A 26,669-nucleotide genomic window follows, 5' to 3' on the forward strand; every position below is an offset into this window, starting at 1 on the left:
AGCACAAGCTGGAATAGCTTGTTTTAACGGTTTTAAAAAGGAAGAGAATACTGAAACAAAATGAAGAATTTACTGTTTTAAAAAACGGACACTCCTCCGACTGATATCTCAAACCTTTCTAAACATCATAACTTTCAGACACTGAGCGATGAAGTTTGTATAGCGAGAGATTAGGTTCTACTCTGTAACTCTCCAGTTGCTGATTGGACGCAAAACCTGATCTTCTGTCCTCTGCATTTCTTTGCTGTAGAGCTGATGTTGGATGATGACGCGACACCGTGTGCATTTGCTGGCAACGGCCGCTTCTGCGACACCAACGGCACAGAGTGCAGGGGCAAGTGGGAGGGGCCTAATGGAGGCATCACCAACTTCGACAATATCTTCTTCGCCATGTTGACAGTTTTCCAGTGCATCACCATGGAGGGCTGGACGGATGTCCTCTACTGGGTACAGAGACATGTCCCTGAGTGGTTCCTCTTCCTCACTGTGCACTTCTGTCTCTATCTCCTCATCATCACTAATGCTTCCATCTGCTGTCTCTCTCTCTCTCTCTCTCTCTCTCTCTCTCTCTCTCTCTCTCTCTCTCTCTCTCTCTCTCTCTCTCTCTCTCTCTCTCCTCTCTCTCTCAACAGATGAACGATGCCATTGGCTTTGAGATTCCCTGGATTTACTTTGTCTCCCTGGTCATCTTTGGATCATTTTTCATTATCAACCTTGTATTGGGTGTGTTGAGCGGGTAAGCAATGAGAAGGTGATCGGTGTTAAAGATACAACCCAGGAATAAAGCATTACTTTAACAAATCTGTATCATAGAGTATGATGATACAATATAACTAGCACATCCTCAGTGGTTGGAGGTGGTCTCCCTTTACTTCCACTGAGACAGGGTAGGACATCTACTGATTGACAATGTCAGTAAAGTTATTTGAAACAGACCGCACACCAGATTGGACACTAGATGCACCGGCATCTTTATTGTAGTTCAGACATCAGTGCAATACCCTCTCTCCATTGTGAGAGAGAGACCACAGACTATGTGTGTCTGCTCATATTTGTGTGTGTGTATGTGTGTGCAGTGAGTTCTCCAAGGAAAGAGAGAAGGCTGTAGCGCGTGGTGAACTTCAGAAGGCTCAGGAGAGCAAGCAGATGGAGGAAGACATGATCGGCTACATGGACTGGCTCATCGAGGCAGAGATTGTCGATGAAGAGGGCAACAAACGTTAGTACAACACCATGACACACCCCATTTTTGTCCAGTTTTTATTTGTTGACGGAATTGTCAATATATTTAGTTTTTGTCATCGTAGATTCGTTTTTATTTAGTTTTCGTCAGTGAAAAAAAGGTAGTCGGCAAACATTTGTCGTCATAGTTTTAGTCTGCAAAATTATCAACTTCATTTGGTGAATAATACGTACAAATATGTTGAATTGTCATGAGGGTGATGTAATCTTACGGCAACGTAATCCTCTTCTTCTCCGAAGGTGCTGCCATTGCCAAGAAGAAGATGATGAAGAAGTTTGGCTGGTACAAACACAGTGAAGATGGAGGACCTGGTAAGACCACTCTCACTGCTTCTGTGGTGCATCCACACAGGAAATGTTAATTATTAACACTGAGAGTGTAAAAAAGACCTAAATGGACCCACAAGTGTCTCACAGATAAAAGAACACTGAGGATTGTACTATTCATGACTCTTCTATGTTGTTTACCAGAATCGGACTCTGATGATGACATCGCGTATCTGGAAGATGACAGTGGATTCTGTGCTTCACTCGTGTAAGAGAACGGCAACATGTCCAGGTTTTTGCTTTACATTACAGGTGTGTGGTTTAGTTGATGGTTTAATTTCATCATTCTCCTTTCCTCTTCTTCTCTTTAGGGCTAAGATGCTGGCCAATAGTTTCTGGTAAGTTTTCAGTTTCATCTATGGCTAGTTTATAATAATGAAAATAATGAAAATAATAAAGATACAGAATGTCGTGAGGGGTGCCCCTGTGGCTCAGCGAGTAAGATTGCATACCACATACAGTAATAATAATAATAATATTTAATATGATTTAAAATAATTTCTCTTTCTCTGACATCAGTGATCAGTTGTGTCAGCTGAATCACGCCTTTAGGAAAAACTGTCGTGTTGCCGTCAAGACCAATAACTTCTACTGGCTGGTTCTTCTGCTGGTGTTCCTCAACACTGTGGCCAGCGCCTCAGAACACTACGGACAACCCAAGTGGCTCACAGAGATGCAAGGTAAGGATACATACAGTGTGTTTTTTTTGTCAGAAACCCCTTTCTCTGATAAGTGGGTGTGGCCTTGATGTGGAGGATTAACCACTTAAGCCCTATATTGTACTTTCGTAAATTGTTGCCTATAATATTTGCCTATAACGACATAACCAAATAGGAACGTCAGGTTGAAAGGGTGCTGTGTTAAGGGCACTTGCCCACTGCTTCTAATACTTAGGATGGGTTAAATGCAGAGGATACATTTCCCATACGTATGTGCAAAGAAATAAAACATAAAGAAATAAAAAGGAGTGGGGACCATTTCAAGTGGATAAACAATGTCCCAATGACTCCCCCCCCCCCCCCATGTCATCTCTGTCCATCAGAGCGAGCCAACAAGATCATGTTGCTGTTGTTCACCCTGGAGATGTCCATGAAGATGTACGCGTTCGGCCTGCAGATCTACTTCATGGCTCTGTTCAACCGCTTCGACTGCTTCGTGGTGTGTGGCGGCATCCTGGAGACGCTACTGGTGGAGCTGGAGTTCATCCCGCCCATCGGCGTCTCCGTGCTGCGTTGCATCCGCCTGCTCAGGATATTCAAGATGACACGGTATTTGTGCAAACCTTTGAATATATATTTTTTAAAGCAAACATTTGTAACTCAAATCTTTGCTTCCGGGGGTCCTTGGAACAACATATTTAACAAATGTTAGCTTTAAAAAATATATATTCAAAGATTTGTAAAAAGTTTCACGATTTTTCAAAAATTGTATATCTGCTATTTTTGAATGGCCAAAGAAATCTAAAGTGACACGACGGATGCATCCCTGGATTGAATGGGTTTACCTCCAAAACAAAGACCTCTCCCTCTTGCCTCGTCAATTACTGTTTGGTCCAGAATTCCCTCGACAGTTCCCATAGCAAACCACTCAAACTTCCCTGTCATTTTTGCAGGCACTGGGCGGCCTTGTCTGACCTGGTCAACTCCCTGCTGAACTCCATGAAGGCCATCCTGTCCCTGCTGCTGCTGCTCTTCCTGTTCCTCATCATCTTCGCCCTGCTGGGCATGCAGCTGTTTGGAGGCAAATTCAACTTCGACGACACTCAGATGAAGAGAAGCACGTTCGACTCCTTCCCTCAGGCTCTGCTCACCTGCTTCCAGGTGAGTGCCGCGCTATGAGCTTGTAGATCTGCTATTTTTGAAAGATCCCTGGCACAAAATATTTTTGAGATGTGGGGTCCGAAGTTTGAGAACCACTGCATTACTGACTGTATTACTGTATGTATTTATTCTGTCTGTCTGTCTGTCTGTCTGTCTGTCTGTCTGTCTGTCTGTCTGTCTGTCTGTCTGTCTGTCTGTCTGTCTGTCTGTCTGTCTGTCCAGATCCTGACAGGAGAGGATTGGAATGCAGTGATGTATGATGGTATCATGGCGTATGGAGGGCCGATCTTTCCTAACATGGTCGTGTGTATTTACTTTGTCATCCTCTTCGTCGTTGGTAACTGTATCCTTTCTCTGCTTGGTGACAATGTACCTTCAGTGTTTTGGTGAATTTCTTATTGTTGTGGCCTTAATACATAACGAACTGGGGGTCCTTGAAATTAAAAAGTTTGATAACCATTGCGCTACACGACACAGGTCTGTGTGTCTTGATCTAATTTCACTAACCACTAGACCGCTCGGCACAGAATTTCTTGTTCTCACTGCCAGTAGACCACAGTACCTACAGTACAGTACCTCCTTTTCACTGGTTTTATACTTTTTTAAATATTTGACTTTCATTTCATAATGGAAGTCAATGGGGCTCTGATTGGGCTGAAACCCAATGTGGAGTCATACGTCATCATAGATATGTCATAGGCGACTGGTGTCACAGGCTGGCCACATGAAGTCTGAGATCCACATTGGAGCCACGCCATTTCCCATGTGGATCCTGAGATCCACATGATTCAGTCGTTATTAAAAGCATGGCCGATGTTATGTCCACCTGTTCTTAAGCGCAGTTCCTTCCTTAACGTGGCGTTCAGACATCCTGCTTAACGTCTTCTTGGCCATTGCTGTGGACAACTTAGCGGGCGGAGGAGCAAAGAAGAAAGAGCCGTAAGTGAAGAGCTGACGAACTCTGATCCATCCTGTTATTGTACATATAAGTACATGTATTTATGTCCTATAAGAGCACAGACGGATATATTAGCTTTCTTTACAATGAAACAATTCTACTCTACCCTGCGTTTGTCTTTGCAGAGAGAAGAAGGACGAGGAAGAGGAGTGGGATGATGATGAGGACAAGGAGGAGGAAGATGCAGCGGTATGGGATGTTTAGTAACTTCAAAGGCTCGCCGTGCTCGACTAAATAAGGATGAATAAACTGTCATTGACCTCTCTGTCGGGTGCAGATTCCCAGTAACTTGGAACATCAAAAGAACAGGCGCACTCTTGAAGGGACCGTAGAACCCGGGGAACATAGGGATGACCCCCTCTTGAACGTCTCTTAAGTTTTCTTTTTCTCAAAGAAAAAAAGGGGAAACAACTGTAGAGACTTTCAACTTGTGAGTGCGACTGTTCTTTTGATGTTCTACGTTTAGTAACTTCTCACTAGTGTTGTCATCTACTTCACTGGTTCTCAGTTTCTGGTCCAGGGACCACCAGTGGTCCAAATGGACCTTTACAGGTCTGTAACTCTGGAACCAAATGGACCCTTATGGGTTTGTAACTCTGGAACCAAATGGACTCTTATGGGTCTGTAACTATGGAACCAAATGGACCCTTATGGGTCTGTAACTATGGAACCAAATGGAACCTTATGGGTCCATTTGGTTCCATTGGATTTTACAGTATAGATTGTCCTCTCTGTGTTTCCTGTGTGCAGAACGAAGAAGATGACTGGCAGGAGAATGAGGAGCTAAGGGCCATTGAGGGACTGGAGGGTGAGTGTGACCTTCCTCTCTCACGGTTACTTTTTAGGAAGTGGAAAAATGTACCCTGTGTTCCAATGGATTTACATTGCAGTTATTATTTTGTCACAAGCTTGTTTAATTCTTTTCATGGGTTCAATTTTCATAAAACCCACAGACAGACTTTCAACCTAGCGTCCCAATTCTGGGCATGTTATTATAGGCAAAAGTAGCAAAGATATCACAAATATCGTGATGCAACGTGTTGTGAGCTTGTACAGTAGGTCGGCTACTTTTTGCAACAGTCTTACAGTATGATGAAGTATAAAGTAGGGCATTCATTTATGAAAAAACATTTAAAACATAAGATGAAATATGGTTATGGTTATGGTTATGGCAGAGGCATTCCAAGAGTGCTGGTACACAGTAACATATCACTGGAACTTTTTTCTGTCAACGTATTACACCGCTAGCAATCTGGGAACCCATCGGCAAAAAAAAAAGGAATTTGAATCAGTCACGGAGCTCTGAATCTGTCTCCGCTAGTTACATGGCTAAACATTTAGCCTATTCACACACTCGGTTTAGCTGTTGTCCCACATTAAGGTTGTGCTGTTATATTGTATATCAGCACGGCTGTGATCCAAAGATACAAAGAGTATCTTTATAACAGCAACCCCTCCTCCCTAAATATTCAAATATTTATATAATATATAATATTGCTATAATAATGTTTCCAATACTTTTTAGTGCTATTATATATTAACTGTTGATCTTTTTTTTATGTAGGGATCGCTCCAATGAAACCTGACTTCTCAGGACCTAAGGAGAAAATTGACCCGATTCCTGATGGAAGCTCATTCTTCCTTCTTGGGAAGAAAAACTGGTAATTGCAGATTCTATGATTCTATTCAATGTACATTAACTTTAGCTGAATCCTATCATTCTATTGTGAGGACTCTGAGGAGAATGGGAAAATCTCCTGTGGATAGAGTCGATCTACAAGCTCTTCGCGATGGTGCATATATATAGCGCCTTTATCCAAGGCGCTTTACAATGATTGTGCATTACATTCACCCATTCACACACCCATTCACACACACATTCATACACCGATGGCGGAGGAAACCATGCAAGGCATGAACCTGCTCATCGGGAGCAATTAGGGGTTCAGCGTCTTGCTCAAGGACACTTCGACATTAACTTTGTCTTTGGGGGAGCCCGGGATCGAACTGGCGGCCAGGCCACTCTACCTCCTGAGCCACTGCCGCCCCGTGTTGTGAGCTTGTAGATTTTGCTACTTTGCTACAAAAAATAGGGCATTCATTTATTGAAAAATTAAATCTTAATTGAACATCCTAAAAACAAGTGCAATGACATTGTGCACATGTTCTACTAGAGGTTGAGAGAAATTATTGAGATGTTTCATAATAATTAATAGAATGTATACTGATGTTTCTCCTCGTCTTCTGCCAGTCTGCGTGTGGCGTGTCACAACCTCATCCATCATCCCTACTTCACCAACTTCATCCTCATCTTCATCATCGCCAGCAGTATCTCTTTGGCCGCCGAGGATCCCATCAAATCTCATTCCTTCAGGAACATTGTAAGAATCACCGTCATCCGATCATCTCCATCGTGTCCAAGTTGATCTCTTCACGTTCAGTACCTTCATGCTGAGCCAACATCATCTCAGCCTGCTCATACTTAAGCCTCATACTCCATCGTATGTGTCGCTTACAATACGTTGTTAATGTAGATCAGTGAAGTGGCAAGAGACACGATGGATGGATGGAGTATGATGGTTTGTTTTCCAGTTCAAGTTAAAAAATAATAATACAGCAGATTAAAAACATGACAGTGAGCAACAGCTGCTAAGCTAATCAAATGAATAATGGGTGTGTTAGATGTAGTGTGTCCAGAGCTATAGATGTGCCAATGTGCAAGCATAGACAGTAGTCAGCACTAACAGTATGTCAATGCACATTGCCACACTTAAATTAAACTCACCCATTATTAATTTGATTAGCTGCAGCTGTGTTGACATAACAGTGTACTATAGGGTATGAGCCTGCCTGGCCCTGCCATGTTTTGAATCTGCTGTATAAATAAATCCCCAAATTAGAGTTTTATTGCGAGCCAAGTGGTACAACAAAAAGGCTAGGATCTGACAAGGAGTGAAGAGCAGGGCAGAGCTTATAGAGCTAGAGGCTAGATTGCTGAAGAGTTGTAGCTGAGGGTTAGGCAGACGAGGCTTCAAACCAGTCACCACACACCTGTCTCTAGTCAGACAATCACACACAGATAGAGAAATTAGGAAGATGTCATGGGAGCAGATGTAACATCCTCCTATCATTTGACAAACCTCGGTAGTGGTGGTGTAGTGGTGAGGCCAATTCGCGACGTGACAGGACGCGTGCAGGGAGGGGGGGAGTATGGACTAGTATCTATAACTTATGGAATGTATAGCTTAAACTTTACATATGTTGATACCATAATGAGATGATGTTCTTGTGTGTTGTCCTCAGGTGCTGGGTTATGCTGACTATGTGTTCACCTCAGTGTTTACAGTGGAGATCGTACTGAAGGTCAGCAGCATCGCACTTCATCCAAGTCATGGCTGAAACACTTCCAATAATCAGTTAACAGAAGATTAATCCAATCAAAATATGAATGTTTGTCTTTGTTCCATATTACTTGACTTAACCACTTATACCCTATACTTAGGGTCCCAGGGCTCTATATTTGGTCCGCTCCCTTCTCCCAATTTTTGGGTGGAAATTATCATATATCATATATATTTATTGAATAATGAAAGAATAGTTGATGGATTAATCTATTATGAAAACAAGTGTTAGTTGCAGCCCTAATAAAACACTGACATTCAATGACAACATCAGTGCAACATGAAGTAAATGCTGATTATAATTCAGGAGTAAACACAAAATTAACAAATGAAACAGAAAACATCTTTTTTAGATCAGTGGCTCTTATACAGAGTTATGGGGGGTCCGTGGCTTAATGCATACCAACATGGTACAGTATCTATGAAATAAAAGTTTTTTGAGAATCACTGTTTTAGATAAATCATTGAATTTAATTTGTTCTTCTGCTTGTAAACAGATGACGGTTTATGGAGCGTTTCTGCACTCCGGCGCCTTCTGCAGGAACGCCTTCAATATGCTGGACCTGCTGGTCGTCAGCGTTTCTCTCACATCCTTCTTCCTCCAGTGAGTAACCTGCCTAAAATAAATACAACTTAAGAAAGTCAGTCAGACTGCTGCTGCGGTAAAGTAAAAACGCTTAAACGTCTTCTGTGAGTGCTGACTGTTTCTTAAGACTGTTTGCTGTGAGTCTGCATTCATACTTGATTCCTTAAAATGCAGAGCTGTCCGTCAATACTTCTCATTGGTCAAATAGATAAAATAATTCACAGACAAAATTAATCGCTTTCAAAATGTTTCAAAAATAGCAAAAACAGCAGATCTACAAGCTCACAACACTTCTCAATGAGAGATGTTGTGAGCTTGTAGATCAGATCAGATTGGTAAATATTTTGCTATTTTTGTGCTACATTTGTACAACGAACTAGGGCATTAATTTATGGGGTAAAAATGTTGAAATATGGAAGGTGTCTGCCCGTCAGGAACCATATATGATGATATGATGTAAGTATGAAGAGCAGTCTCTGAAATTTGACGATAGTGCTCTCTAGTGTTCAATAAAGGGAGTTTATTCACGGTTTCTACATTTCTTACTACTAAAGTTCTGCTTTCACTTTCTCATCCTTTCTCCTCTCATAGTTTTATTGGTGGTCTTATGTTATTTGACTTCATTGTTCTAAATGGTACACATTGTTGCTCTCAGCTCAAGTGCCATCTCTGTGGTAAAGATCCTCCGAGTCCTGCGAGTACTGAGGCCCCTGAGGGCCATCAACCGAGCCAAGGGCCTCAAGGTAAGCTTGTCCAGCTTTGTATGTTTGTTTGCTTGTTTCTTTCTTTCTTTCTCTCCTCTCATTATACATTGAAAACGTTTGTTAGGGCAGTGGTTCTCAAATTTTCAAGGACCCCCAACTTGGTATGCATTAGGCTACAGACCCCCATAATTCTCAGAGTCACAGACCTGTAAGGGCCCATTTGGTTCCTAACTATCATCAATAATTAAGCTGGGGACCCCTTGAATCGGCCTCAAGGACCCCTGGGGGTCTTTGAGAACCACTGTGTTAGGGAACATAAATGTGGATGTATGTAAAACTATGTGTTTCTTTGTGTGTTGCCAGAATGTGGTGCAGTGTGTGTTTGTGGCGATCCGTACCATCGGTAACATCCTGGTCGTCACGTCGCTGCTGCAGTTCATGTTCGCCTGCATCGGCGTGCAGCTCTTCAAGGTCTGACTGGACTTTATTAAACATGCATATTAAATAATAGCGCATAATCAAGGTTGAACTTGTTCAAAAAGAAAAACTGTGGGGGAGACATCTTCTTTACCACTTAAGCCGTATTCTGTTAGTTCCCCCAAAGGCCAAATAGCGAAAATAGCTGATCTACAAGCTCACTGCATGTCGTGATGTAACATGTTGTAGATCTTCTATACTTTCGGTCTTTTAATCTTTATTTTTTTGTGAGACGAAAAACATTTAAACATTTTGACAAATTTGCCCAAAATAGGGACCCAGTGTTAATGTGGTTAACATACAGTACATTCTAAATTAAACATTTTAAGTGTGATACTATCAGATAAATCAGAGAGTCTACATTTCCCAAAAGTATGTATTTAATTAATTCTGACCAGAAGCAGGGATAAAACATATCCCCACTGGCCATAAAAATGAATGACCAGAGGGGGATATCAAAAGCAGTGGCATGGATCCCCCATATTACCCCCAGCCAATCCAACCCTGCTCATAATGATAGTATGATACAGGTCTGGTGACTAATTGGTATTTTATGTTACAGGGAAGATTTTTTTGTTGCACAGATGAAGCGAAACACACTCCAGATGAGTGCAAGTAAGTTAACTTTTATCTTCTACATTATTCAGTCTTTAACATCCGTCTCGTGACAAGGATAAAAATAAACCAAGCCAGAAGAACAACACACACACACACACACACACACACACACACACACACACACACACACACACACACACACACACACACACACACACACACACACACACACACACACACACACACCTCCCTCTCCTGTCTTTTATGCACCTTAATAGCTTGACTGTTGCTACCAGTTGTACGTATATACTGTAGAAGGTACTGTACTGTGAAGTTGTTTATATAAGGTACTATGGCAGCTACTGCTAATGGTTAATTTGCCAAGCTTACATGTACATTGTAAACAAAAATATATTTTATTCTTATGTACCTGTGCACAAGATGTAACAACCTTGCACAAAAACTACAAACTTGAACCTTGATGTGTTGAACCTCTGTATGTACCAGCCTCATTCTTCTCTCTCTGACTTTGTCTGTATTGAACCTTAGGGGGACCTACGTGGTTTTCAAAGACGGTGACATGAACCATCCCATGGTGAGAGAGAGGCTCTGGCAGAACAATGACTTCAACTTTGACAACGTTCTGCAGGGGATGCTGGCTCTGTTCACCGTGTCAACATTTGAAGGCTGGCCACAGTGAGGACACCTTTGGCTTTAATGTTGTGTGTCTCAGTGGTTCTCAAACGTTATCATGTCATGGAACCCCCAAATCGATATATCATCCCAAATTGTTAGTTGCACCCAATAAAAACTAAAACATTTTTTTGGTGTGTGTGTATACAGGCTCCTTTACAGAGCTGTTGATGCCAACGCCGAAGAGCGAGGCCCAATTTACAACAACCGAGTGGAAATATCCATATTCTTCATCATTTACATCATCATCATCGCCTTCTTCATGATGAATATCTTCGTGGGTTTTGTCATCATCACATTCCGAGAGCAAGGGGAGGCGGAGTTCAAAAACTGTGAACTCAACAAGAATCAAGTTAGTTTTTTTTTGCTAAATCTTGAAAGATGTTTATACAGTGACATTTTGTTTCCATCATCAAACTGTCATTATTGGTGAAAAGCAAAACAAAGGAAAGTTTTACTTCTATGGTCAGGAGCATGAAAATCCAGGTCCAGGCACAATTGTGAGTTAGGATGGGTGATGGCTCATGTAACCATGGTGTCCCTATTCTGAGGCGAACATTCAGCGAAAGAAGGCAACATGCAGCTTGTAGATCTGCTATTTGCGGTGAAGAAATTTGGGGGACTCCATTGAACAAAGTATATAGAGTTTGGTTAAAATCCTAAGATGTTCATGACAAGTGCTTTTACACACATACTCGCTTGGCTGCAGTGCAGGTACAAAACTGAATTTCTACATGGTTTATTTTGCCACCTCTGGGGACATAAACCAGCTGCTGTATTGAAGTGAAATTTACTGTGGGAACAGTCTTGACAGATACAGTAGAGTGTGCCTTATGTTGCAGCTGTGAGGTACAGTATAGATGCTATACTGACTCAGAAAGTTCTAGAGTCTAGAACAATCTGAGGAAGTCTCAATGCCCAAATGTGTTGGTCTTTCGTGTTTTCTCTGTACTCTAAATAAAGACTTTTATTATAACTGCTGCAGGCCCCTGCGCGCACATCCACACTATTCCAACATGTGCACGATAAAATCACAGTCAATTAGAAGAGAGTAGGCTATACTGTATCTGCACACTGGATTTTTTAAATTATTATTTTTTGCTCCCAAAGTGATTTAATGTTTTGACCTCAATATATAACTGATCACTACAGAGGCAGTAAATATCACAATAAAATGTTATTTGTTCATGTAATGAGCTAAAAAGTTTGGTACACTATCAAATTGTTATAAGTTTTGCCCTGTCTATTTAGCATTCCTTGCTGCACTTGTAATTCATCTTGAATATGATAATTTCCATGACTCCATATAATCCAACTCCAATTATTTCTTTCTCTTCTATCCCAATCCAGCGTCAATGTGTGTACTACGCACTGAAAGCTCAGCCTATAAAGATTTATATTCCCAAAAACCCGTCCCAGCTCAAGTTCTGGAAGATTATCAACTCCAGCCACTTTGAATACTTGATGTTTGTGCTCATTCTGGGCAACACCCTCACACTGGCTGTACAGGTAACATATAATATACTGTAAATATATTAGATCAGTTATTCCCAACCTGTGGGCCCAGGCCCACTGATGGGCTGCGAGGGTATTGCAAGTGGGCCCCAAAATAATTGGCAAAACACTGACTTTTATCTTTAAATCCTTGAGAAAATGTGTTTTCATAGTGATGAAAACAATCGAATCATTGATTGATGATCTGAAAATGCAGGTGGCCTACCCATCAAAGTGGTCAGATGGGTGGGCCGTGAACGCTTTCCAAAATTTCAAGTGGTTCAGGTTCAAGGTTCAATTTTCAGAAATGGTTGGGAATCACTGTGTTAGATCGTATTTAAAGGGGAATTTTGGACCACGGTTTTCTTACCTTTTCTATGATGTTATGATATCCTAGGATGAATGGTACAGTAGAAAAATGTCATAACTCCATCCCGGGTCCACCACAGCTAAAAACACGCGCCAATAGGCCTTGCACTAGACACCGGAAGTCTTGCTAGACGAGATTTAAATCTCGAGATCTCAATCTCGTCTAGCGAGACTTCCGGTGGGGCGCATTCAAGACAATCACATTGCATAGTGTTCTGTCACTATGAACGAACGTCAGATCTAAAATAAAAAATAAAAAAAGCTAAAAAAAGCTATCAAAATATGCGATCTAGCGCACAGCCTATTGGCACGTGTTTTTAGCTGTGGCGGACCCGGGATGGAGTTATGAAATTGTTCTACTGTACCATTCATCCTAGGATATCATAACATCATAGAAAAGGTAAGAAAATCGTGGTCCAAAATTCCCCTTTAACACTTAGTTAATTTTCTGATCAAATATCACTTACACTTACTTACAACATTTTTCTGTTTCATGTTTGTTCCTTCAGCATTATGAACAGTCTAAAATGTTCACCTCCATCATGGACATGCTCAACCTGATCTTCACCTTCGTGTTTACAGTGGAGATGATCCTCAAACTGATGGCACTGCGAATGCATGTGAGCTTAAAAATATAGAAAATAATATTGATGCAGTAACAGTCGTTTCTGCCAGAGCTGAAACGTTCATAGATTTAATTGACCATATATTCATTCATAAGACTCACTTTGGGTCTGAGTGTGAATATGGATCTATGATCAGGCTTCAGAACTCCTTTCATTTTGTGATTGCTGGATATTATTATGTTAATGATTGATTAATGATTGGTGATTTATGCACAGCACTACTTCATCGATGCCTGGAATTCTTTCGACGCTTTGATCGTGGTGGGCAGTGTGTTGGATATTGCAGTCTCCGAACTCAGCGTGAGTTTGTGACATTGTGGTTTTAGTTGTCATGGTGACAGCAGACATCACACAAGTTGCTGGAGATTTATAATATTTTTTACTGTGCACAGTTTTAGTCAGCAGTAGTTAAAAATATAAAATGATAACCATAAACATTCATTACTTATTACTTAACCCTGTAACAGACACGTTTGGACATTGGGATTATAATTTTACAAATAAATGTTCATGTTTTAGTTTATCTTAACTATGTCTGTTTCAACCCTCATCCTACATGCTGTCACTGGTTGCTCTGGAATCTTTGGATTATTGATGTAGGGGGGTGGAGCCCATCCTGAGGTAAGAGACACACACGCACACATGCACCGACTCACGGACACAACACACACACAACTACTCAAGCTCTAGATATCCTGTACTGCATTTTACTCTCAAATTGGCCTACTGCAGCTACAGATCCCATAACCTGTGGCAAAAATACTAATAAACAGCTTACTTTTTGGAAAAGTGACCTTGCCACTCCCTTCATATGCCAGAGGTGAACGCCCATGTGCATTTTTAGAATGACTGGTCAACTGGCCGAGGAGAAAACTTGGATGATGACAGAATAACAAAATGACTGACAAGGTTTTCTCCATTTTATAGGAGGATATTATATTATTTTCCTACTTAACTTGATTGATTGATTGATTGATTGATTGATTGATTGATTGATTGATTGATTTTTATTTTGGGTAAGCAATTAAAACGTAATCCTATTATGCTTTGTCAACCCAGAGGTTAACATATGAAATCTTAAAGTAAAACGTTTAAATGTAAACAGTGGACCTTGTATAACCTGTTGTTATACAAACAACAACAACAACAACAACAATACTTTGAAAAAAATATATCAATTCCATATTAGTCAAATCTCCTTGACAGCCTACTCCAGAAACATGTAAGCTAAATGCTGAATATCTTTCTGTACAATAATATTTTCTACCTCACAACATTTTCCTCCAAACTGCAGAGGTAATGTTTATCTGTAAGAGAAGGAGAAAGGAAGCAATGACATAGCCATGCTATGATTCACTGTCATCTCTTACCACTTATAACCTCAAACATATATGATTGTTTTAACTGGTTTACTCTCATTGCTACTGGCCGGAGGCCGGCCTGTTTAAACTCCTTGGCTCCCTCGTGAGTTCTGAACTATGGTTTTTCTACCCAGGGTGGAGGTAAAGAAAGCGGCAAAGTGTCCATCACATTCTTCCGCTTGTTCCGAGTCTTGAGATTGGTCAAATTGCTCAGCAAAGGGGAGGGCATTCGAACTCTACTCTGGACTTTTCTCAAGTCCCTCCAGGTACTGTATTATGCTGGAAGTCATTATTAGTTTCGTTCTGTATACTTAAAGGATAACCAAACCCCAAAACCCAAATGTGTGTGAAGCCTGGTGAAAAGGCCATCTGCTGTTGGCTGTTTTTTTCTGGTCAGGTAATGTCACTCTCAACAATTACTCATCACCTGGCACCAAAACCAAGCAATAGCAGATTGCCAGGGCAACACACATCTGCATTTGTGGTTTGGTTCAGTTGAAGGATCTTATTTTAACCACGTTATTTATTTTGATTCCTCCTAGGCCTTGCCTTATGTCGGCCTGCTGATCGCCATGATATTCTTCATCTATGCTGTGATTGGCATGCAGGTGAGTACACAATGAATATGACTTTGTGTGATGCAGAGTTATAGAGTTGAAATACTTGTCTTTTGCGAGTCTGTTTCTAGGATGGTTGTTTGTCCTTCATAATTATTTTTGTTTCTTCTTTACAAACATTACTGGGTGCGTGCGCATTCAGGGGCAAAATCATTTTGACTGAAACTTGTACATCTGAGACTCTAATCAGCTGTGTGAGTTTTGAGTCAGCTAGAACAGCAAGCTACAGTGCACGATCATGACTAGAAGGATGCATTCCTGATATGTTGTAAAGAGTGCTGTGTTCTCCCTGTGGTGCAGTCAGCCGACCTCACCTGTGTTTGTATATTCAGTGGTGTCTGGTGTGTTATTTCTCCTTGCAGACGTTTGGAAAGGTGGCCATAGATGAAAGCACCGACATCAACAGGAACTGTAACTTCCAGACCTTCTTCATGGCTGTTCTGGTGCTCTTCAGGTGTGAAAGACAGAACAAGAACCTGAGCACAACCTTTCAAACGGCGGCCATTTTGCTCTTAAATCAAACTCAGGCTTCCCACATAGATGCCCCATTGGCCGCTGCTGTTCACCTGAGGCATCTGTAGCAGTAATATTGACAGGGGCAGGCTATGTATGACTATTGCAGCAGCAGGTCTCACCACAATTACAGTCATCATAACTTGTTGAGTTCTCATCCGACTTTCAAGTGGTTTGTTGCAAATGTCAGACAGTTATGATATAGGATACCCGTCAAATAAAGAAAATGTGGGTTTTCATACCAAAACACCTTATCTTATGTAGATAGTAACAGTCATGGTTACAAAACAGTCTCAGGTATCTAATTATATAAACGACAAGTTACTTCCGCGCGCCGCTGACGCTATAGCCACAGCTCTGTAATCGAGTAAACACAACAGCGACACAGCACAGCTCGCCAACACAGTAGCCACGTCGGACTTTCACAATTTACGGGTGGCGTAGGGCACCTATCATTGCTCACTTCACAGTTTCCACGTCGCAACATAATTTATTCCACTCACCACATTACGGACAAAACAGAAGGTGAATCACTTTCCTACCGTTTAGCGTGCGCACCACCGACACCGAACGGCGACGGCTTGAGCCGAACAGAGCCGAAACAACACGAGCGGCCGCCATTGAACTCTGCCCATCTCCTCCACAACAACACACACGCAGCTCCTTCGCTTCAACCCCCCCCCCCCCCCCCTTCTTACGTACCTCCTTTGTTCCACCCAGGTTTGTTGCATTTTCTCTTCCTTCCAGGTGTGCTACAGGAGAGCAGTGGCAGGAGATCATGCTGGCAGCATTGCCAGGGAGACGCTGTGACCCCGAGGCCGATACGGAGCCTGGAGAAGAGTACAACTGTGGCAGCAACCTGGCATATATATACTTCATCAGCTTCTTCATGCTCTGCGCCTACCTGGTGAGAGACAGTTTCCATTTTCTATTACAAAAAAATCATACATAAAATGAGGAAGCCTCTGTCCTTCTGTCTGTCTGTCTGTCTGTCTGTCTGTCTGTCTGTCTGTCTGTCTGTCTGTCTGTCTATCTCTTCATCCATTTTTCTATGGGCGTATCGGGTTTGTTTATGGTTATGTCTGAGTCATAGTGACGTGGCCATTAGCCAATTTTAATAAACGATTTAAAAAAGTAGAAAACGTGAAAACCGTTAGTGGAGGTAGCTCTGTGGCCTACTGCAGTATGCACGTTTGGTGCAGCGGTTTGTGAGATTCTCCAGGCACCCAGACACACGCACGCACGCGCACACACACACACACACACACACACACACACACACACACACACACACACACACACACACACACACACACACACACACACACACACACACACACACACACACACACACACAGGCTCTTATACAGTATCCGGGCCAGCCTCTTGCAGAGCCACGTCGTAAAAAATAAATCAGATATTGTACCTGCTATATTGTATTAGGTTTAAAGTAAGTCCTTGCAAAATGAAAGTGCTCTTCCTGTTTGTCTCTCCAGATCATCAACTTGTTCATTGCTGTCATCATGGATAACTTTGAGTACCTGACCAGAGATTGGACTGTGTTGGGAACCCACCACCTGGATGAGTTTAAGCGAGTCTGGTCCGACTACGACCCTGAGGCCACGTAAGACTTAAAGCGGCACTAGAGAACATTCAGCCACTAGATGTTGCACTTTTACAACACCTCAGTCCGTTGCATAAAGTTTGTTATTTCCCCCGTCACTTTTATGAGGCAGCAATGGCCTGTCATCATGTAGTCTGCATCATTGTAATGCTATGGCTGCCTTACAAGAATATATTAGGTAAAAAGTACCATACCCAACTGAAACAGATGGATACTGTAATGGCTGTCGTCGGCTTACAGAGCAAAGTACAACAAAGTCAATAATTAAGTAAGTAATACGTTTTTAAGTCCCGACAAAATCATACAAAATATAATTTCACAATCATAATATTTTCTTGGGGGGGGGCAATACTTTTATTCCTGATGTTTTTAAATGCTATCCCAGCAAGCACAATGACGTCATGATGACGTTATGATGACAGCAGTCATAAAACCGAAATAAAGTAACAAAAAAACGCCCAAAGTATAAATACGACAAAGTATAAATCCCACTTAAGACTTTGCTGTATATCTTCCGTCCTCTAGCCACTGTTTTATCATAGCAACCAGCTCTTTTGCCTTACCAAACGTCTATTAGACCCCAGGATTTACCATAGCGACCACACACACACACACACACACACACACACACACACACACACACACACACACACACACACACACACATACACGCACACGCACACGCACACACAAACAAAAGAACGTTAGTTATATTTATTATGAAGAGAAATACGGTCTCTGCCTCCCACAGCTGTACAGTACATGATCTTTCTCTGTCTGCTTTCAGAGGTCGAATAAAACACATTGATGTGGTGACCATGCTGCGCAGGATTCAGCCCCCTCTTGGTTTTGGAAAGCTGTGCCCTCACCGTGTGGCCTGCAGGGTAAGCCCCGCCCACAGAGCTGATATATATATATATATATATATATATATATATATATATATATATATATATATATATATATATATATATATATGTATATACTGTACTGTAGAAGAATTCATGCGGTCAGTAGAATTTATCCCCCATCCCCCCTGGTTTGTGTCTCCAATTATCTGCCAACAATCCAATTAGTGGCCTCCTATATCTTCTACTCACTCACTCACGCACTCCTCTCTCTCTCCTCAGAGACTGGTTGCCATGAATGTACCTCTGCACCCTGATGGGACTGTCACCTTCAGTGCCACTCTGTTTGCTCTCGTGCGCACCTCACTGAAGATTAAGACAGAAGGTTCTGCCTCTTACGCATATACACACACGCGCACACACGCGCTTTGCGCATGGTCTTTGTCTGTCTGTCTGCCTGTCTGTCTGTCTGTCTGTCTGTCTGTCTGTCTGTGTGTATGTGTGTGTGTGTGTGTGTGTGTGTGTGTGTGTGTGTGTGTGTGTGTGTGTGTGTGTGTGTGTGTGTGTGTGTGTGTGTGTGTGTGTGTGTGTGTGTGTGTGTGTGTGTGTGTGTGTGTGTGTGTGTGTCACCCCCCCTCTCTCTCTAGCTCTCTCAACACACACACGCACGCACGCACGCACGCACGCACGCACGCACACACACACACACACACACACACACACACACACACACACACACACACACACACACACACACACACACACACACACACACACACACACACACACACACCATTGTTGATATACAGTATGCTATGTATACTGCTTAAATGAAAATCGTAGTATTGTTTTATTTTTATTTTCAATACCATTATTATTATTATTGCTATTATTTTATCCACAATGTTGAGAAAGCTCTAAGTACAACAATTTCACATTAATCACATCCTGCTATGTACTGTAGGATGGCTGTACTGTAAACATGTGACAGACTTTGATCAACCCAGCTGTGTATTGATCTGTCCTTTAGGTCCCATTGATCAGCAGAATGAGGAGCTGAAGGTGATCATTAAAAAGCTATGGAAGCGCACAAAGCCAAAGCTCATCGATGAAATTATTCCACCCCCTAGAGGTAAACCACAGTACTGTCATCTAGTGGTTCCCAGCCTTTTCTGGATCAGGGCCCACTTGAAAATCTCAAGCATTTGTGGACCCGTGGATGCCTTCGCGGACCACCCATCTGATCTGACCACTTTGTTAAGTGGTGGCTTGCATTTTCAGCGCAAGCTTATTTTAATGATCAATCAATCAATTGTGTTCAGGCTTGGATGAATGGAACTATTGTACATTTTAAGTTATTATTTATCAGCATCGCAATGAAAACAAATTTTTCACTTTTTTAAAGTAAAAACAAAATGATTTTGTTATTATTATTATTTTAATTAGTGTTATATTATCAATAAAATCTTAATGTTTTGCCAATTATTAGCGAGCCCACTTGAAATATTATGACGGCCCACAGGTTGGGAATCACTGCTGTAAGCAGTGGCCTCTGGACCACTAGGACAATACCCATAATGCATTGCGCAAATAGCCAGAGTGGAGATAGGTTTGTTGAAAAGGTTGTTTATGTTTTAGCTGTTACATTAAACATGGTTATGTTTATGGTTAAAAATGGCTGTGTTTAGGCTTTAGGACAGAGATGGTTAAGTTTATGTATGGAATTGGTGTAGCTAACCACATAATGCCCATTTGCCAGCTTTATCCATATCACAAATAAAACTATGGTTTCCATTTCACACAAATGTTTGTTCTCTTCAGGGGATGAGGTCACTTGTGGAAAGTTCTATGCCAGCTTCCTGATTCAGGACTACTTTAAAAAGTTCCGTAAGCGTAAGGAGAGAGAAAGGAAGAGCAAGAAGAAGGATAGGGCAGCTTCCCTCCAGGTAAACGTTGTTTCTTGTTCTCAAGTCAGATTGTGTGATTTTGTTAACTTGGGAAGTATCCAATTTTCCTGACACTGAAAGCCTGATTGCATGCGTGTGTGTCTGTGTGTCTACTGTATGTGTGTGCGTGTGTGTGTTTATGCATGTTTTTTTTGGAGCAGTATTATTCATTAACCTTATTTCTGGAAGAACAGGACACTTACGATATTGTTAACGACTATTAGAAATAAAATCTTATTATAATTAAATATCCACAGGTTGTTTTGAGAAAACGTCCATAGACATTCTACCCGTAAATACTGGTTTGTTTACAAACATTCAATCTTTCTGATCTGGTCTATTCCCTCAGCAAGGGCTGCGAACGCTACAGGACCTGGCTCCGGAGATGCGTCTGGCGATGGAGTACGACATGGAGGATGAGGAGGGAGGAGAAACAACAGACGGCGAGGTGTTCGACAGTGAGGCGGGCACCTCGGTGATGCCCAGCCCCGCCAGCACTCCCCTGCCCCCCGCAGAAATGCTGGAAGAGCTGACCAATGCTTTCTTCAGCGAAGCCAAGGCCCAGGTGGCCAACGACGGCGTGGTGACCGAACAGGTGAGCAGGGTTATCATAGTAAATTAATTAAACAAAATAACTCAAACTAGCTAGAATTGGAAAAACATTTTAGTTAACTGAAATAAAACAATGACTAACTGAAACTGTAATATCCTTTGTAAGTATCCAATATTTTTCTTTAAAGAAATAACAAAAATAGCCGATCTGAGAATTCTGAATCTCGCCCCTGATTACCCGATATTACAATAAAAACGAAAACAAACTCTAAAACTAATAAAAACTAAAACAAAACTTAGGCTTAATAAAAATAAACTAAACTAGCAAATCCACTTCAAAAACTAAACTGATATTGAAAACAAAGTAAAAAAAAATGAATATATTAAAAAAAAAACTATAATAACTATAATTGCAGGTGATGGGTCTTCCAGTGGAGCAGAGGCCAGAGACTCAGCTCTCAGCCATCAGCATCGTTATGGAACAGCCCGTCAAGTCCGATCCCCTCCCTCTCACCAGGTGTGTTTGTTTTATCACATAAGTCCACCCACTTTATTTATCCTCTGTATCCCTGATTCTCAAACCTTTTAATGTCAAGGATCCCCAAATTAATTTGAATTTGGGTCAGAGTTACAGACCGCTAAGGGACCATTCGGTTACTAACTATCAGTCATTTAGCTGGGACCCCCTGGAACCCCCCCAAGGATCACTGGGGTCCCCGTACCCCACACTGAGAACCACTACACTAAAAGAAAGGTCATAGGGTCACATAAATCTATAGGTTTGGTCCTCTTGGGAGCATGAATATGCGCAACAATGCACACAATGTCCTGCTAACAGACCAATGAAATGGGCCGATAACATAACCCCCGCCCACCTACATAGGCGGAGGTTCTAACATTTTGTCAATTGAATAATGGCTTTAATGATGATCATGTAAAAACATATATATAATTTCATTTCATTTTATTTGTATTTGTTTTTACAGAAAATCGAAACAACAAAGGTATTCAAATATGATGTAAATATTTCTAACATGTTCCATTTATAACTTCTGCTGGGTAACAAGATGCTTCAAGACATCTGCTTGGGCTCAGATAACTTGTGATGAGCATTTATTTGCCATTATTTTGTAGTTTATTACCTTATTTGACCATCCTTTTATGCTATGAACAAATTACAGCTTATGGCTTATTGCGCTTATTGCATAGTTCATTTTGCATATTGCATATGGCATATGGCATATGGCATATTTCATATCGCTTGGCCCCCGTTGTTCCTGCTTGCAGCTATATTTGTTATTTGGATCTTTAATATTTCTGTATCACATAATCTAGCATAATTTATACTCCACCACACGACAGTATCACTTGCTAACAACAACTGATTTTCAAGCTAACAATGTGACGCATTTCATGACAATGCAACGCATTTGTTAGCTTAAGAATTTTGAAATTTGTTTTTTATTTCAATGAAAGTTGCTCAGCCAGTGCCTGCTCTGATGGAAGTACATTCTCCTTATGGGTTTGGCCCATAGGTGCCAATAAAGCAAGTACACTAGGTTTAACTTTCAGGCCATAGAAGCATGCGCAGTTGTGTCCTACTATATGCACTAAGCTTGCGGTACCAGATTTGGCCACTAGTTCAGTCTTTCTTCAAACATCACATCCGGTTCTGGGGGCCCGGTGTCACACACTGAAAATAGCACTATAGCATCTATAAGCTCATAACGTGTTTACGTATAAATAAGAGACCGAATCCAAAATGTTCTAATATAACAGATCTACAAGAAAACAACGTGCAAGCAGCGTGACACGTTGTGAGCTTGTACATCTGCTATTTTTGGTACGCAACACCCACGTCTGTGACACATTATGAGCTTATAGATCTGACATCTTCAGTGCACAACATCCTCGCGTATAACTCGAGACCGTCGGCTTAACTTTGCATCCCGTCCCCCAGGATGGCTGACATCCTCAGTGAGATGATAGCCGCTGTACCCACAGAGGATGCTGGAGGCCAAGCAGAGGCTGTGACTGAAGAAGTTCCTGCAGAACCAGCTCCAGTTGTTGAACCGGCTCCAGCTGTAGAAGTTGTGGTCACACCGGCTCCAGAAGCAGACCCTGCCCCGTTTGTGGAGCAGGAAGCTGCGCCTGTATCCGCTATAACAACACAGGTGCAGGAAACTGCACCTGTGTATGCTGCAACGACACAGGAAACTGCACCTGTGTATGCTGCAACGACACAGGAAACTGCACCTGTGTATGCTGAAACGACACAGGTGCAGGAAATTGCACCTGTGTCTGCTGCAACACAGCAGTATTCTTACAGTCATGTGGACGTGACCAGCACAGTACAGACAGACAACAGGTGAGAAAGGAAAGCGTGTGGTGTGTGTGTGTGTGTGTGTGTGTGTGTGTGTGTGTGTGTGTGTGTGTGTGTGTGTGTGTGTGTGTGTGTGTGTGTGTGTGTGTGTGTGTGTGTGTGTGTGTGTGTGTGTGTGTGTGTGTGTGTTACGTCATTCGTAATACAAAATGCCATTTCCATTGTAATCATCATTTTCTGGTTAGCTAAAAAGCCTTCTTGTTGGACTTCCTAGATATGCAGAAGTTTCAGCTGTTCCGCCTGTCCCGGTAGAGAGCATCAGTGGAAACGGTTACAACGGCACCAGTTACAACGGCACAGGTTACAACGGCACAGGTTACAATGGCACAGCTTACAATGGCACAGCTTACAATGGCACAGCTTACAACGGCACAGGTTACAACGGCACCGACATGAACGGAGGAAGTGTCTCCTCCTACGCTCCAAACGGATACAACGGGAGCGGATACAATGACGACTACAGCGTGAATGGCGGCAGCATGACTCTCAACGACAACGGGAGCACAGCCGGCAGCTATAACGGAAACGGCTACAACGGAAACGGCTACAATGGAAACGGTTACAACCCAAGTGAAAACGGTGACTCAAGTTTTGTCCGGAGACGTGTGCTTCCTAACGTACCTTTAGGTAAGACTTGTTTACATTTGTTGCGGTGAAGCATGAGAGAGGTTTTGGTTTTCATAATGAAACCTGAAACGTGTGATTATTTTTAGGTCGAAAGCCGTCATTTAACCTCCAGTGTTTGAGGCAGCAGAGCAGCCTCAATGATCTCCCCACCCCGGGACCCTTCCGAGGGACTTCACCCCGACTACAGGTTTAAAACACACACACACACACACACACACACACACACACACACACACACACACACACACACACACACACACACACACACACACACACACACACACACTTTATCTTTCTTTATCTTTTTCCTTTATTTATTCAGGGAAACCCATTGAGAGCAAGATCTCTTTTTCAAGGACGCCCTGATAACAAACATTTGAATCACATTACAATGTCACAACTAATTTAACAATAAAGCAACACAAGTGAAAACACACACACACGCACGCACGCACGCACGCACGCACGCACGCACACACACACACACACACACACACACACACACACACACACACACACACACACACACACACACACACACACACACACACACACACACACACACACACACACACACACACACACACACACACACACACACAAGCACACAGTACAATTGTACAATACATAGTAATACAGTCATTAGACAGTACAAAGGATACAATTAGACAGTTCCATAGACAGTACAAGGGGTATTACAGCCATAATACAGGGCTCTATGTTCATCATATAAGTTGCCAAATTCACACTGCAGTCAGCCAAAGTTCGAGCATCAGACAGGCCTATACTCAGAGTGGCTTCTACTGGCAATGAAGAATGAGACAAAGAGATTCCAACACTCTACCAGGACTGCACAGAAAGGCATTCATTGTTCATGAATGATACTTAATCATAGTGTGACAGCTGTATAAATGTCCCGCTGGATGCCAGGGGCTCAGGGGGAGAAGGTCAAAGAAGGGGCCTACACTTTGCTCGTACTTAAACAAGTGGTCCATACAGAATTATTAATGTCACACAGGCTGACCCTGTACAGTGGACTGTTAATGTTGGAGGCGCCATGGCACACACTAGAATGGTTAGGTAATCTAATCTTCATGAGTCACTCACCAACGAGCACCAGAACCACACACTGACCAACCTGTAACTGTGCCTGTGCATTTCATCAGTAAAAGAACCTAAAAGGAACTTTATGCCTCCCGTGTCGTAAATGACATTCCATATTGTTGGCTACATAGCCCAAATCAAACCTCCACTACAGTATGTGATAACACATGTTTATATGTATATTGTATGTATGCAGTATGTAAAACAGTGACACCAAGTTGAAAGTGGTCAAACGAGCATGGACAACAATGTGGAAATAACGATGGAAATACAATAATTGCGATTATCTCAAATAATTGCGATCAGGCTATGTAATAATTGTGACAGGCCTGTGAACTCGCTAGGAGAGTAGGCCTGAAAACGTGACACAGGATCTGGCGATGAGTGAATGAAGAGCCGGGGTAGATGAGGTCAGGTGTGTGAACTGAGGGGGGTGTTGACGTAACCCAGGTGTGCCAGGCCAGCAGGCAGGGTGCCAGGACAGTGAGTGAGAGCAAGCCACGCCCACACCCACACCCACGCCAATACCAATGCACAGATACCAACAGGGACAAACTCTGGGGCGCGCTGGGACACGGGCACGGCAGTGCCAACGGGAAAACCCATTAAAAATAGGCGGTTTAGTCCTTTCCCATTGCCAACAAACAAGTACTTCTTTCTGTTTTGTATTTAGTTTTTTTCTGGTGTCACATTCAACATTATGAATGCGTCGTGAAAAGGGCAAAAAAATGACAGAGGGTAGAGGGGGAATTCCTTTTAGTAAGTTTCATTACAAAAAAAACAAAAAAACATTTACAGTCTACAGTAGGATGTGAAACTTGCAACTACTAATATTAAAACTGTCAAATGAATGAACAGTTTTCAGCTACATTAAACTACATTAAACTACATTATGTCTCTTCGCATTGAATCAAGTGGGACACTTTCAGTCTAGATCGCTGGCAGTGATGTTCGTCAGATCCATAGACTGTAAAAAATTAATGGACAAAGCCACTCCCCTGCTTTCTACAGACCGAAAATGAAGCCGATAGTTCAGGAACGTGTATCCTCCCATCTTTAATATATACAGTTGGCCACGCCGGAACTCAAACGCTATTGGTTGAGACCAGACATGTGACCAGGGAACCGGAAAACAACCCCCAAAGAATGCTATTGGTTGGGTAGCTTGTCAATCAAGAGCGGGGTGGGGAATGAATGCTATTGGTTGTGTAGGTTGTCAATCAAATCATCCCGCCCCTCCTTGAGCATAGCCTACTTTATCGTCAATTTTAGAATAAATGGGACCATAATTTAGCAAAACGCATATCCTGATGATTGAAAGGAGACTTTAAACTAGCGACTGGAAGCATATAGAATTTATGACAATATTTATTACGGTAAGAAAATCTAGTCTAAAGTTTGTCAAAAAACCCATTCACTTGCGTTAAAATAAATTATTTCTGACACCGCAGGTCGGCGCAGGGTAAAACAGTGCCACACTCTGGCCATTCATAAGCTTCCGTGTTGGGCTCATCGTAAATATCAAAGCCTTGGCCCTTGGTCAGATCGTGGGTGTCAGATCGTCTTTCTTTCTTTCTGTCTTTTCAAAAGATTTCCGAAGCATAAAAAATCGTCTATCTACCGTACAAGCTCGCAACACTGTTGTACAACAAAAGTATATAGGGCTTAAATTGGTAATCAGACTTTTCAATTATTTTTGTCTTTTATAAGACATCAAATAACACATTTCTCACATTGATTCATTGATGTATAAAAAGTGAAATAAAAAACACGCTTCAAGATCATTCGATTAATTGAAAAAGTAATCAATAGAATAAGAGATGAATGCATATTTACAGC

At 41.9% G+C, this 26,669-nt stretch overlaps 1 protein-coding gene across 1 annotated transcript in view; it reads left to right on the forward strand.

The window, feature by feature from the left end:
* cacna1fa (calcium channel, voltage-dependent, L type, alpha 1F subunit a) overlaps positions 1-26,669 on the forward strand; it is a 34,812-nt gene that overhangs the window by 6,729 nt on the left and 1,414 nt on the right. The window contains exons 6-45 of the mRNA XM_084069981.1: positions 251-447; positions 633-736; positions 1,077-1,219; positions 1,483-1,554; positions 1,714-1,777; positions 1,881-1,907; positions 2,089-2,249; positions 2,612-2,837; positions 3,182-3,389; positions 3,612-3,732; positions 4,256-4,328; positions 4,473-4,536; positions 5,098-5,155; positions 5,912-6,008; positions 6,599-6,728; positions 7,651-7,710; positions 8,246-8,352; positions 8,990-9,077; positions 9,402-9,509; positions 10,078-10,130; positions 10,623-10,769; positions 10,917-11,118; positions 12,117-12,275; positions 13,139-13,249; positions 13,472-13,555; positions 13,856-13,876; positions 14,751-14,882; positions 15,159-15,224; positions 15,596-15,687; positions 16,494-16,653; positions 17,243-17,370; positions 18,158-18,254; positions 18,501-18,603; positions 19,249-19,350; positions 20,040-20,164; positions 20,514-20,759; positions 21,133-21,233; positions 22,677-23,084; positions 23,314-23,726; positions 23,813-23,913. Of these exons, the coding sequence (XP_083926107.1) occupies positions 251-447; positions 633-736; positions 1,077-1,219; positions 1,483-1,554; positions 1,714-1,777; positions 1,881-1,907; positions 2,089-2,249; positions 2,612-2,837; positions 3,182-3,389; positions 3,612-3,732; positions 4,256-4,328; positions 4,473-4,536; positions 5,098-5,155; positions 5,912-6,008; positions 6,599-6,728; positions 7,651-7,710; positions 8,246-8,352; positions 8,990-9,077; positions 9,402-9,509; positions 10,078-10,130; positions 10,623-10,769; positions 10,917-11,118; positions 12,117-12,275; positions 13,139-13,249; positions 13,472-13,555; positions 13,856-13,876; positions 14,751-14,882; positions 15,159-15,224; positions 15,596-15,687; positions 16,494-16,653; positions 17,243-17,370; positions 18,158-18,254; positions 18,501-18,603; positions 19,249-19,350; positions 20,040-20,164; positions 20,514-20,759; positions 21,133-21,233; positions 22,677-23,084; positions 23,314-23,726; positions 23,813-23,913 (5,159 nt within the window). The remainder of the gene's footprint in view (positions 1-250; positions 448-632; positions 737-1,076; positions 1,220-1,482; positions 1,555-1,713; positions 1,778-1,880; positions 1,908-2,088; positions 2,250-2,611; positions 2,838-3,181; positions 3,390-3,611; positions 3,733-4,255; positions 4,329-4,472; positions 4,537-5,097; positions 5,156-5,911; positions 6,009-6,598; positions 6,729-7,650; positions 7,711-8,245; positions 8,353-8,989; positions 9,078-9,401; positions 9,510-10,077; positions 10,131-10,622; positions 10,770-10,916; positions 11,119-12,116; positions 12,276-13,138; positions 13,250-13,471; positions 13,556-13,855; positions 13,877-14,750; positions 14,883-15,158; positions 15,225-15,595; positions 15,688-16,493; positions 16,654-17,242; positions 17,371-18,157; positions 18,255-18,500; positions 18,604-19,248; positions 19,351-20,039; positions 20,165-20,513; positions 20,760-21,132; positions 21,234-22,676; positions 23,085-23,313; positions 23,727-23,812; positions 23,914-26,669) is intronic.

This window comes from Gymnoscopelus microlampas (genome assembly GCF_963454915.1).
Source record: "Gymnoscopelus microlampas genome assembly, chromosome: 10".
Lineage (NCBI taxonomy): Eukaryota > Metazoa > Chordata > Actinopteri > Myctophiformes > Myctophidae > Gymnoscopelus > Gymnoscopelus microlampas.